Source organism: Melanostigma gelatinosum, assembly GCF_949748355.1.
Source record: "Melanostigma gelatinosum genome assembly, chromosome: 21".
Classification (NCBI taxonomy): domain Eukaryota; kingdom Metazoa; phylum Chordata; class Actinopteri; order Perciformes; family Zoarcidae; genus Melanostigma; species Melanostigma gelatinosum.
Genome location: NC_136654.1, coordinates 16,635,419 through 16,647,809, shown reverse-complemented (window position 1 = coordinate 16,647,809; position 12,391 = coordinate 16,635,419). Strand labels below are relative to the sequence as shown.

General features: G+C 42.5%; 1 protein-coding gene across 1 annotated transcript; it reads right to left on the bottom strand.

Annotated features, from left to right (window-relative positions):
* Positions 1–2,153: 2,153 nt before the first annotated feature.
* Positions 2,154–12,383, bottom strand: timp2a (TIMP metallopeptidase inhibitor 2a). The gene is made up of 5 exons (XM_079293828.1): positions 12,047–12,383; positions 6,678–6,778; positions 6,472–6,580; positions 4,376–4,500; positions 2,154–4,122 (listed from the first exon to the last, which is right to left on the bottom strand). The coding sequence occupies exons 1-5, from the start codon at positions 12,174–12,176 to the stop codon at positions 3,925–3,927; spliced, it is 663 nt and encodes a 220-aa protein (XP_079149954.1). The 5' UTR covers positions 12,177–12,383; the 3' UTR covers positions 2,154–3,924.
* Positions 12,384–12,391: the final 8 nt, after the last annotated feature.

Here is a 12,391-nt window from a genome sequence, read left to right as displayed (position 1 = left end):
CTCAGTTAAAATGCACTTTTATTATTATTACTACTACTATTGCTTCTATTATTATCTATGTAGCAGAAGAAAAGGTTTAGAAACGCATCCCTTAAAATATTAAAGAATATGGCAGAAAATGATGGACACATGAATGCATCAATAATGATATTTCAATTTCATTCTGGACCATTTTGCATGATGACTAGCCTACTTTTTTGTCCGTTAGGTATATTTTGATGCCAATACTTTTGCACTCTTACTCTCTGAGTTTCATTTGTAACAGAGTATTTCTACACTGTAGTTTTGCTTCTTTTACTTAAGTAAGAAAATACTTCTTCCACCTCTGTGCATCTCTGTCTTTAGTTTATGTCTGGTGGGGAGGCTGGTGTTTTCTATTATATTCTTCTGTATATGAGTATATATATATATATGTATGTACATATAAATGTTCTTGTAACAGAGCTACATAGAGCAGAGTAGTAGAGGTAGTAACATTGGCTGGTTCAGGTCTTCAGTGGAGCATGAAGAGGCTGTTGTGTCCTCCGGTGGCCACCGGGTGGCAACACGACCACAAAGAATAACGTTTGTGTAGAATTAGTTACACCAGCTAACTGCAGCTTTGCATAACTACATGGTGGAGTGTGAAGTCATTGGGGCCTTCTGATAATCTAAAAAATGATCATCGTCCCTCACTTATCCTTCAGACCTATATTCAGATATTTTACTGAAGTAACAGTCGGTTCAAATACTACATTATCTGATTCTTATTACTATAGCATTCGTTTTAAAGTTGTAGCCGATCAGCATGGAGGTCATTTGGTACTTTATATGAGTTTATCCCTTAACAATATATAATAATAACAAACTGATATTCTGTGTAAACGTTTAATCTGAAAAGTAACCAGCTCTCAAATAAATGTAGTGGATTAAAAAGTATAAAGTATCTTATACTGGATTTGTTAAGTAAAGTAGGAGTACATAAAATGGATATCTTAAGTTGTCTTGTCTTTAAACCATCAAACCACCAATATGCATAATAATCACAATACATCAGATAAACAATGATTAAAAAGCAAACTGTTTGCAAGTGGGAAGGTCAAAAGACTTTCTGTAGTAAATTCATTTGTGCTTGTATAGACTAGAACATCTAGTCCAAGCAAGTGTTTATTCTGAGTCTCTTCCTGTCTGTCCTCTCCGTCTGAGGCAACCAGGATTGCAACTCAAAGGTTGCGGCAACAATGAACCAACCTTACACAACTGGATTTCAAACACGAAGGGAAAAGTACAAAGTGTCGATTCAAGAGAAGTGACAGAAGGCGGTCATGTACACACCCTGCATCAGTCCGCTTCACCTAAATAGACTTGTACTTGAATTGACACCCTCCCGATGACACAGTGACATCTGAGTGTAGGGAGAAGGGAAATCCCCTCTAATACCGGATGATTATTACAATCCTGTTTGCAGTTTTCAGGAGAGAATGAACAGAGATGACAAAAACGCCCGGTCTGGGCTCTGCCTGCACATTTCTCAAATATTTTCCTAGTTGAGGCGAGTACCACATCTCTTTAAGAGTATCTGACTGCCCTTCTCCCAGCAAGGCCTCTCCACCCTGAAGTACGTCCTCCACACACAGACAACCTCAGTGGGAAACTAAAGTTTGAGTGCTTTGCATACCAGCATTACAAATGTTTGGAGGTTCAATTTAGAATTCCGTGTGTAGATTTATAGAAGGTATTCTAGTTCTACAGATTTAAGACATTCACTACATAATCGGATAAATACCCACACCGAAAATGTGGAATAATTCAATATGTTTAAACTAAGAGTATTAAGAAATGCTGTTTCAGACAGCATTGGCATTGTGAGTGTGTTAGCACGCTGATAGCATTTAGCACGACGCGCCAATCTCACAGAGTTTATAGCCTAATTATAAAACAAGGTTAGATTTGTTGTTTATTTCTGGTATGATCTTTCAAGTGACTTATGATGAAATCAGTCCAATCTGGTAATACTCGTGTGATGCTAAATGCTAACATCAGCATTGAGCTCAAAGCACAAGTCTGATTCATAATGCCTTACTGTAACTTTATTTTTGAAAACTCTTTGGGCCTCCAGCCGGCATCCCTTAACCGAAACAGCAAACACCCAAAAAGACTCACGCAGGCAGCAATTATTCTTTCAAACGTGTGGTTTTTATTTGATAATACTGAATATTTTGTCCTTCGCCCGGACTTACACAAAGCATCAAACACATGCACAGTCCTCTCTTCACACAAGGTACCCATTTCTCATTTCTCTACACCTCTCCAAAAAGGATGAATCTCTCTCACTCTCACGTTACTCCAGCGCAAGAGGACCTTCTCACCTCGACACTACAGCTAAAGACATCGTAGACAAAGACAGCGAAAACACACAAAAATCATGACAGGTATAATTATAACACTGAAAAAATAAAAAGTAATGGAAAATGGAAAGTTTACTTTTAAATTATGCCTCTAATACTCCATCATATATATACGTTTTTTGTGCTGACGTAGCTGTAACAGCACTGTAAACTTGGATTGAGTAACTTGCTTTCTATGACAGCGATAAAGCTTTCATGAATAAGTGGAAGGAGCAGTCAAAGCTAACATTAAGCACGTAAAGACCTTATTACTCATGAAATGAACTGTCTGCGAGAATATACTGGCAAATCATGAAACTGCTGTTGGCATTTACAATCAACAGATAATACAACGACACTGCAAGAACATCCAACAAAGCTCTTTCACACATAAAACCTGTAAAAAGATCCCTTATATCCTAACCTCTCACGCGCCACTTTTTTTTTCCCATCGTAAGTACTATTTTATCTGTTATGACAAAGATAGCAAGAATAAGTCTGTAAATATATGGATCACCAAAAGCACTCAAAGTAGGAGAAATCTGCATCTGAGGTGGATCTGTCGGCGAACTATAATAACTGTCACATCAGAGTGTTCAGGCTCTTGTCTTTACTGGAACTCATCCTCAAAAAGTGCAAATCTAGTTCTAATGCAGTAAATAATAATCATCAAGGAACAACAAAAGTATATGTATAGGTACTGTACAGCTACATAGAGGGGATAGCAAGGGAGAGGGGTGAAGACGAGATGAGGAAGTTGAATTTGGGATATTTCTGATTGGCCTGTGGGGGCGACGAGCAGGTTTCTTTTTACCTCATGAGCAGGTTTGAATTTAGAGCGCTCGTCTTTACACAGCATAGACTGGTCCAGCTTCAGTTAAAAATCACCACGAGAAAAGATTTCCCCCGAATGATACCAGGGAAAGATCAGCCATGCGAGAGGACTGGTGTTCTTTTTGAAGAAAACAGTTAAGCATGTCGTGGGCGTCCGACGTCAGCTCCCAGACGAGAGGAGCGGTAACTAATTCGGAGAGAGCGCGACACAATCATTAAAAAAAAAAAGAAAGAAAAAAAGGCAACTTGGAATTTGGCTTCGGAATAAAAATGGACAATGAGGTAATAAAAGTAGAAACACGATGGGTAACGAATGACCGTCAGCAGATCGGGGATTGATTGGTGGGGTCTGGAGAGCAGAGCCGTTAAAGCGCTTTGCGGGGCAGGAAGTGCTCCGTCTCACCGAGAATTTATGTCCTCCTGACGCCAGCCTCAGGAGGAAGTGACATCATCACTTGACCAGTCTATGTCTCACGATGGCGTTGTCTGAGAACAACCTCTGAGCCCCTACAAGTACAGTCGAGCAAGCTAACGGACAACAAATACAAAGAGAGGCTGAAGGTTGTTTCCAGACCAGTAGGTAATTTCAGTCACACTAGCTTTACCTTTTTTTTTTTAACTCAAAAATCACTTTGCCTGATGTTGTTTTCTATAATTTCAATGGAATCGTTTACATTTATTTCCCAGCCAGGCTGTGCAGTGGGCGGTCAGGTCAGCCACGTGACTAAGGGTCGTCTGCGTCCAGGAACTCCTTCTTGGGCGACGCGATGCCGCGGTACCAGGAGCAGGAGCCGTCCCCCCTCTTGATGCAGGCGTAGTGGTTGGCCTGGCGTCCGTGCACCTGCTTCTCCATCATCAGGTCCGTCCACAGACACTCCTCGGGAGCAGAGATCTCACAGGGCAAAAAGGGACAGCGCACAATCTGCAGAAACACACGGGACAATCTCCATTTACTGTGGGGACAAACTGCTGCGTTTCAAAATTACGAACCCTCTTTTTCATTTTTAAGAAAGAGGTGTCAGGAGGACATGAATACTCATATAAAACACTTTTTTTTCATTGAACAGAAGAGAGCTTTTTGCAAAGTTTTAAGAAAGAGACTTATTCACTCTCTTGCTGAGAGTTACCTGTAGGAGATAAACCACACATACACGGACAGTCCTCCTGTGTCTTACCTTGCATTCGCAGCCCATCTCGTAGCGCTGGGTGAGGCCCTTCTTCTGGGTGCTGCTCAAGGAGTCCCAGGGCATGATGTAGTCACACAGGGTCACATGCATGCTCCCGTCGGCCTCGGCTTTGCCTGTAAGAGAACGAGACAGCGTTAAACGCTACATAACACCATTATACATGAATCGACGTTAATGCTCTCATTGGACAAAAGGCCAAAAGCTGTAAGCGTCAGGCAACATGATCACAGGTAAAACTGATCTGTTACATATCAGACTGGTGTCTGCAGGCATCAACACAGACCTTCGTCCTCTGTGTGAAAAGCTATAATGTTTATGTTTCACGCACGATTTGCACCAGTCAAAACAAGAAGATATTTCAACTGGAGTTTGCAGATCTGCTGAAGTCCTGCAGCCTTCGCCGCTATCTCGTCTGCAGAGCAACTCTCAACACGTCGAAGTCTTTACAGCACGTCCTCGCAGACGGGACTGACTCACGTTTCACTGGAACGCGTCCAGCTGTTAACCCTTCCAACTGGAGGAGGGATGAATTGTTTTAAAGAAAAATGCCCCGCTCTGCAGAAAGTTAACTGTCCTCCTCTTACAACTCTGTAATTAGGGCCGCGTGTTTGCGGGTGCATCTCTGTCTGCGATGGGGAAACCAGAGCACGCATGACATCATGATCCTGTGTGCCTCATTCTGCTGCTTTCAGTCACAATACCAGCCAGTACTTAGCCTTCTAAACATTAAAAGGAATAGTTTGACATCTTGGCAAAATATGCTTATTCACTCTCTAGTGGCGAGCTGGACGAGAGGATTGATACCACTCTCGTATCCGTTTGTTAAATATAAGGCTACAGCTAGCAGCTAGTTAGCTTAGCATAAAGACTGGAGATAGGGGGGGGGGGGAAACAGCTAGCCTGGCAAAATCAACCTACCAGCACGCTCAAAGCTCTTTAGTTCACATATTTGTTCACAAATGTTATGGTTGGTTATAACCCCACCGTAAAACGATACAATTGCTGTTTTTACAGTTAGGTCTGGACCAGATTAACTTAACCAGACATAAAGTGTTAATTAGTGAACTTTAGTGGTGCTGGTACACAGATTTCTGTTACCTTCAGAAAGCGCCAGGCTAACTGTTTCCCCCGGTTTCCAGTCTTTATGCTAAGCTAAGCTAACATCTCCTGGCTGTAGTAAAGAGCCACAGCTAAACAGACATGAGCGATTGGAATCAATCTTCTCGTCTAACTCTCTGCATGAAACACAGACATATCATTATGTGACTAACTTGTTAGCAAACAGTTGCCTATTTAGTATTTACACATCAAGTAGTCAAGGAGCAACGTTGTCATTCATTTGGCGTTGATGAATGTAAGTCCAATATTTAGCCTGCTGTGAACACAAGAGGGGAAATATCTGTTTTTTCAGCTGCGAAGGTTGTGGACCGTCACTAAGTCACAACACACCCAGCCAACAACAAGATGCTCCCCGTATGGCTGTTATCTTGTCGAGGGAAATATTTTATTTTCATTTCACTGTCGTCATCATCACCTTGAGCAGCAAGATATAAAGTCCGTACATTCACAACTCTCAGGAGCTCGTGCTGTAGCACGACAGACAAGGTCACTCCCTGTCTCCACCGGGTTTAGTCAGCAGCATATCATTACCCATAATAACATAAACAGTTACTCCTCCCACACACAAAATGGTCTGTTTAGTCTTTATCCCATCTCCTGTTTGTCTGCACGACTGTTTACACATGGAGGTCGATCTCTGATCTGTCTGTTTCCTGTTTGCTTTCCTGTCATTCTCATTCTTTCACTATTTATTTGTAGATTTGAGTCATAGTTTATTAATAGTTACCGGAGACCAAAGTAACACAAAAAAACAAGTTAGTTTGACTGTCAAATACTTTCTACAAAGATATAAAACAGATTGTGACTTATTAATAACTTAAATAATTACTACTATTAAAATATAATCTGCAATAAAGTAAACAAATAAAAGTCACTTAACACAATGTAAGCTTAAAGGAACAGTTCAATCATTTTTGAAAAGCGCCTTCTTAAATCGCCTTAATAAATCTGTAAGTGATACACACCTGAGATCAAGTACTCCTTCTTGCCGATGACATCCAGAGTAACGCCACAGACGGCGGACACAGGAGCGGTGAAGATAGCCTCGATGTCCTGGTTAGGTCCCTTGAACATCTGGATCAAAACCACAGCGAGCGGCGTCAAAGGTCAGAACAAAGGCGTCACAACACTCTCAGGCATCCGGTGGATTCTCAAATCGGTGTATTCTTACCTTGATCTGTTTGATCTCATACCGGATCCTCTTGATGGGGTTCCCGTAGACATCGTTCCCAGAATCCACCTCTCTCTCTCCAACCACCTTTGCTCGAATCACTGTTGGGGAAACAGCGGGACATGGCGTCAGATTACACGCCGTTACATGCTGTGAGCGAGCAGACTTGTGAAGAAGGAGTTCTTATGTTGTGGACCAAGTCTGCTCATGGTATTAGCTCATTGCAGATGAATTGGTATTGATGTACATGTTTATTATTTGTTTGTTTGTTTTTAACTGTAAAATGTCCTGCTTATTGCATTTCTTGGGATCCTCATCAAAAATGCTTTTTAATGGGAAATCCAAAGAGAATTATTATTATTTTATAATTTTACTATATTATATTATTATATTTTACTCTTCCTTTGTACAAAACATCCCGTTGTCAGTTTTGTTATCTGTGAATTTAATGGATTCCTCTTTATTATTGTCTGTGCACAAAAAGAGACTTTTGATTTGGAATAAAAACTATCTTTTTTTAGAAACGGTGGTTTATACCGCAGTACTTATGTTTCAACATTTTTTTATATTAATAATATTAAATATGTAAAATGTTAATATTTTACCTACTGTATGTCTTTTGGGTGTTTAAAAAAAAAAAGTATTAATAAGATATTACAGGTTTCTACAACCTCACACATACTTTACATTTCTATGTATTTATTGTGTTAAACCATTAATCATTTTTAAAAATCTGTATCAATCGGCTCATCTTTAACGGAAGTGTATACAGAGACTCATTTTTTTTTCCATTTTTACCATTCCATTCATACGCACGGTAAGTAAGTATTTTCATGATTAATCTAACGTGTATTTTCTCGACAAATCAATTGATTGTTTGGTCTATAAAATATCGACAATGGTGAAAAATGGCAATCACAATCTTCAAAGGTGTTACTTTGTCCGACTAACAAAGAAATTCAGTTTACAAGGATATGAAACAGAGAAAAGCAGCAAATGATCACATTGGAGAAACTGACAGCAGATCATATTTGATATTTTCTGCTTTAAAAATGGCTTAAACAGGCAGTTTTGACGGCCAAAGCAACGTCCACATCTGCCTGAAGTCTCATGTGCACAACACACCACATTAAGGTCGGGAGCAGCCCAACTAAGGGTTCCTATTAGGCCCAAAACTGCATGAGGGCCAGACACATAAACTGATTTGGCCTGCAGCACCAAGCTCCCTGCTTCCAAACATGACCAGGAAACCGGCAAAGGAGCAGAATTAACAAATAAGAGTACAACTTGAAAGCTGATATGCAGAGAGGGAGGAAGAGAGAGAGAGAGAGAGAGAGAGAGAGAGAGAGAGAGAGCGAGAGAGAATGGGACAGAGGCTTGTTTCTCACTGTGTGAGTGTGTGTGCGCGTGTGTGTGTGTGTGTGTGTGTGTGTGTGTGTGTGTGTGTGTGTGTGTGTGTGTGTGTGTGTGTGCGTGCGTGTGTGTGTTTTAATGGCCGAACTGACTACATCAAGCTGCAGCTATGCTTCGGGCATTCATTCAGAATGGAAAATATGAGCAATAGAGACAAAAAAAAAAAAAAAAAAAACATGAAATAAGCAGGAACAGTGGACACGTACACATGGATAAACACACACACAGTTGACTGCTGTTGCTCGTACACCCGTGGGTTCAGTTTATGACTTGGAGCAGAAGCAAATATGGGGGTTCATGGCGCCCAGCGTTTATAACGTCTCTCTCTCTTCTGCTCCTTGCGTGCAATGCATGCTTTTCTGCACATGCAACTACGACCACTACGATTATTAGTTTGGTGTATAAACTGTCCGAAAAGTGAAAAATCAATCAAATGTTTCCAGAGTGGAAGGAGACATCTTTTTTTTCTTATTTTTGTCCACAAACAGCCGAGAAATATTCATTTTACAGCGACATGACAAAGAGAAAAAAAGTGAATCCTCAGATTTGAGAACCGGGAACTAATGTTTGGTATTTGTGTTTCAAAACTTTTATCTGAGAGGGGAAGTGTGGGAGCAATATTAGGAAACAACAATTCATCCCCATCCTGATGTGGGAGTGTAATAATGCACAATGTGAGTGGAGGTAGTCTTCATGGAAGGTAACAGGGATCACATCCTCTACTAAACAAAAGCCTGAATCTTTATTCAATCTGAATGCACTTTTGAAGATAAATTCTTAATTGAATCTATGGCGGTCTATGAACTATTAACACTCGAGTATGAGTGGTCGACACAAACACGACTCCAACTGTTTCTACCATCAACCCTATAAAGTGATAATAAGTCAAGGTTGTGTTTAAAGCTTGTCTCGCGGCCCACAAGTGACCAAAAACAGTCAAATAATGAATGCACGTTTATGTAACAAGGGTTGTCATTAACTTACGCATACGCAGTGTGGATGAATGACCCGGATGTTTGATTTGCTAATAACACAGACGGAGGAGATGAAAAGATTTGTTGATTCTGCGATTAACAAATCCACAATGGAGCTGATAACTGGCCTCATAAAGTCATTAATAGGAGCTTCAGAGAAAAACGAAATTCTTGCTCCTCACAAGCAAACTTCTTCTTTTAGTTCCACTCTGATGTTTATGCAAATATGCAGCAGCAGCCAGAGTACACACATAAACACACCCACACACCAGTGTACCTGGCTGGCACTCTCTGCTGCATTCCTCTCAGTTTTTCTGCTCTCATTTCCCGAGCCGCAAACTAATGAGCGAAGAATCAGCAGCAGGACACAATACTGAGGGGAAACTACCCTGTTGTTCACAACGGATTGCTGTTATGGGCTCTTATCTGTCTACCTTGGTGTTGCAGATGTGTTTACTTCTCAGCCCCCCTGCAATAAAGCCAGAGCGGATCATCTTGTGCAGTCTAAACAGCGTGTTGCGGAGGCGGCAGACTATCCAGCGTGATACTAAAACAGCACGACTACCGGATCAACGCAGATTGATCCTGAAGTCATCTGATCACCAAGCAGTCAATCAGCAGCCAGGAGGGCCCCCTCCATTAACCACCAGCTGACCCACATTTCTACCGCTCCCCTGTCCCGACGACGTTTAATGACTTATACATGCGTATCAGCTGCACTACGCAATGTTTTCCATGCGAAACCCCGCACGAATACACACCACATCCTAAGTGCCCCCCCCCCCATTCAATCCCACCGTATGACTATCCATTTCTTTTTTCATACTCCAGTGACCACCAAATCATCCCTGATGTGGTTTGTCCAGCTCCAGACTTATGTGGGCCTTCTGTTGATTAACTTTACCGCTAAAGTATTATTATTATAGTATTTTGCCTCAGTGCAGATCTTTCTGAACCATATTTGAGGGATCCTTGCAAAAATACAATAATCAAAACAAAAAAACAAATACTCTGATACAATGTTATCCAACTGTACATTTCATGAAGCAACATGTCTCCGTTTCTATAAATAGAGACGTGCATGTGTTGTTGCATGTCCACTCCTGCAGACAGCAGGGTGCCTCTGGTCTTCCACAACGCCCAGCCTCCGGACAGTCTGACTGGGCCGGGCTGCCGGGGAACTTCCCCTTTGTGGGCAACAGATTTATATGAAAAGAAGGTGTTTGTCTCTGCGCATGCATGTGTGTGTATGCGAGTGTGTGATTGTGCGGTAGGTACATGACACTGTTAGATTTGAATGGCTTGTGGTCTTAACCTAGAGCATCATTTAGCATGAAAAACAGAAGGTGACACACGCGAGTATCCCAGTTTCGCCAAAACAAATATCAAATTGTCAGACCGCATGACTGTAGACAAAGTCACTTTGTTGTTGCCTACATGCACAGTCTGGGCAACCAACTGTATTCTGATTCTCTGCGAGCCTGCAAAAGCCCATTTCACCCCTGCTGCTCCTCCATCCACAGATTGGGGTTTTCAGTCCCGCTGAAAACTACAGTCTCCGTCTCGGGTCCACCCGGAAACCATCGCCACACAATGACGTCGACCATTTGTGCCTTTTAACGTGCAGCCTCCCTCCTCTGACAAAAGCTGTATTGCCTCATATACCATTTAAAAAGACAACATGAGCACATGGAACACAAACACACCTCTCCTGTGAGACGCCCTGTCGCCAGGTCCTTCCAGCTCAGCGAGACATTGAGTCACGCCTGAAAATACAGATGTCATTTTGCAATGTGAAGTTACTCGGATACACCTCTCTTCCCCAAACACACAGCGTGTGGAAGTGAATAAGGAGTCGCGAGAGAAGGTCGAAAAGACGAAGCCAAAGTAGTGCGGTCTTGGAGTTTCCCCATTCTCAAGGATACCATGCATATTTTAACTTGGACCGTGACTTTTATTGCTTTTTCCTCCTAAAACCTCACCCTGAACTGACAGCCAGATGTCATCTGTCGCTAGTGTGTGTGTGTGTGTGTGTGAGCGTCCACCATCCATGGCAGCAGGCCTACAGTTGTGTGCGTGTGTGTGTGTGTGTGTGTGTGTCTGCATTACACCGGAGCAAAGTTGGGAAAACCCCAGCAGCATTCCTGTAATTCCTCCCAGCACCACCCCTCACAGGAAGAAACAGGGCCGGAATGGAAATTAAAAAAGAAGAGGAAAGCTCGCGGTGTGACATATTCTGTAGTTAAGATTCAACCCCCCCAAAGAAAAAGAAGTCTCTTCACATTCTCCATCCCTTGTCCTCCTCTCTGCTCTTTCCCTCCTCGTCTCTGTCCCTCTCTTGTGCCACGTTGCCCCAAAAAAAGCCTCGTCCTGGAGCAGCTGCAGGGTGAAGCCACACTTTACCTGAGACAGTATGTAAAGTGGTGGTCACAGACTCCTTCCTGTGTTCTACTCTGATGTGCCCAAACATCCTGGGACACTATAGTCCTCTTACTGTGGGTTACTAGAGCACTGCACTGAGATATGTGCGCTATGACAATGAAATCAGAGTGGATGAATACCATTCAGTTCATTATTATATTAACAGGTGCACTTTTAACTCCTTGTTGTGATGTTAAAATACATTTATTTGGGAGACTTTACTTCTAAATGAGCATGTGTTTGTGGGTCCCTTCATAACATGTCTCCATGACACCTAAACAACATGTATCTTTTGTTTTATTTATTCCTTCCTCCTTTTATTCCTCCTTTGGTATTATAGTGGTGTATTGTTGTCACAATGACATGACAAGATATGACAATGGGATCTGCGTGCGTGTGTGATAGTGTGCGAATGCAATCTGTCGGGCCATGGCCTCGAGGACCCTCCACGCTCCAGAGGCGGGCTGAGCGGCTGCAGCTCCCGGTATCTGCGCAGGAGCCTGGTGCAACATGGGCTCGGTAAACAACAACAACAGTCCCCGGTGCTGTAACGGTACTCACCCACATCTGCGTTGCAGAACGCCTGTTGCGGATGTACCGGAGCGCAGCTGCACGCTTCCGCGAGCTCCTCCGCCCGCCACAGGACCAGCAGCGCGAGCGTGCAAAGGATGCCGTTAACGGAAAACGGCATTTTCACAAAACACGGATGCGACGTTTTTCTCTTTCAGCGTCTTCGTAGCTGTGTGCTGCGCAGATGCGTTGCAGTGTAGATCCAGCTGCGTCTCCTTCCGCTTCTTTCTTTTTTTCCTTTTCTTGTTTGAACCGACAGAAACCTGGTAAACACCACCGGGAGGTCTGCTCGCTCAGCTCCGGTGTAACGGAGTCTGCAGCTGTCTGTCTTCAGGG

Coding starts and splice junctions, on each gene's coding strand:
- timp2a (XM_079293828.1), bottom strand. CDS start 12,176: ATGCCGTTTTCCGTTAACGGCATCCTTTGCACGCTCGCGCTGCTGGTC. Junction 6,581..6,677: donor ATGAGATCAAACAGATCAAG/GTAAGAATACAC, acceptor GTTTTGATCCAG/ATGTTCAAGGGACCTAACCA. Junction 4,123..4,375: donor AGATGGGCTGCGAATGCAAG/GTAAGACACAGG, acceptor GTGTTTCTGCAG/ATTGTGCGCTGTCCCTTTTT.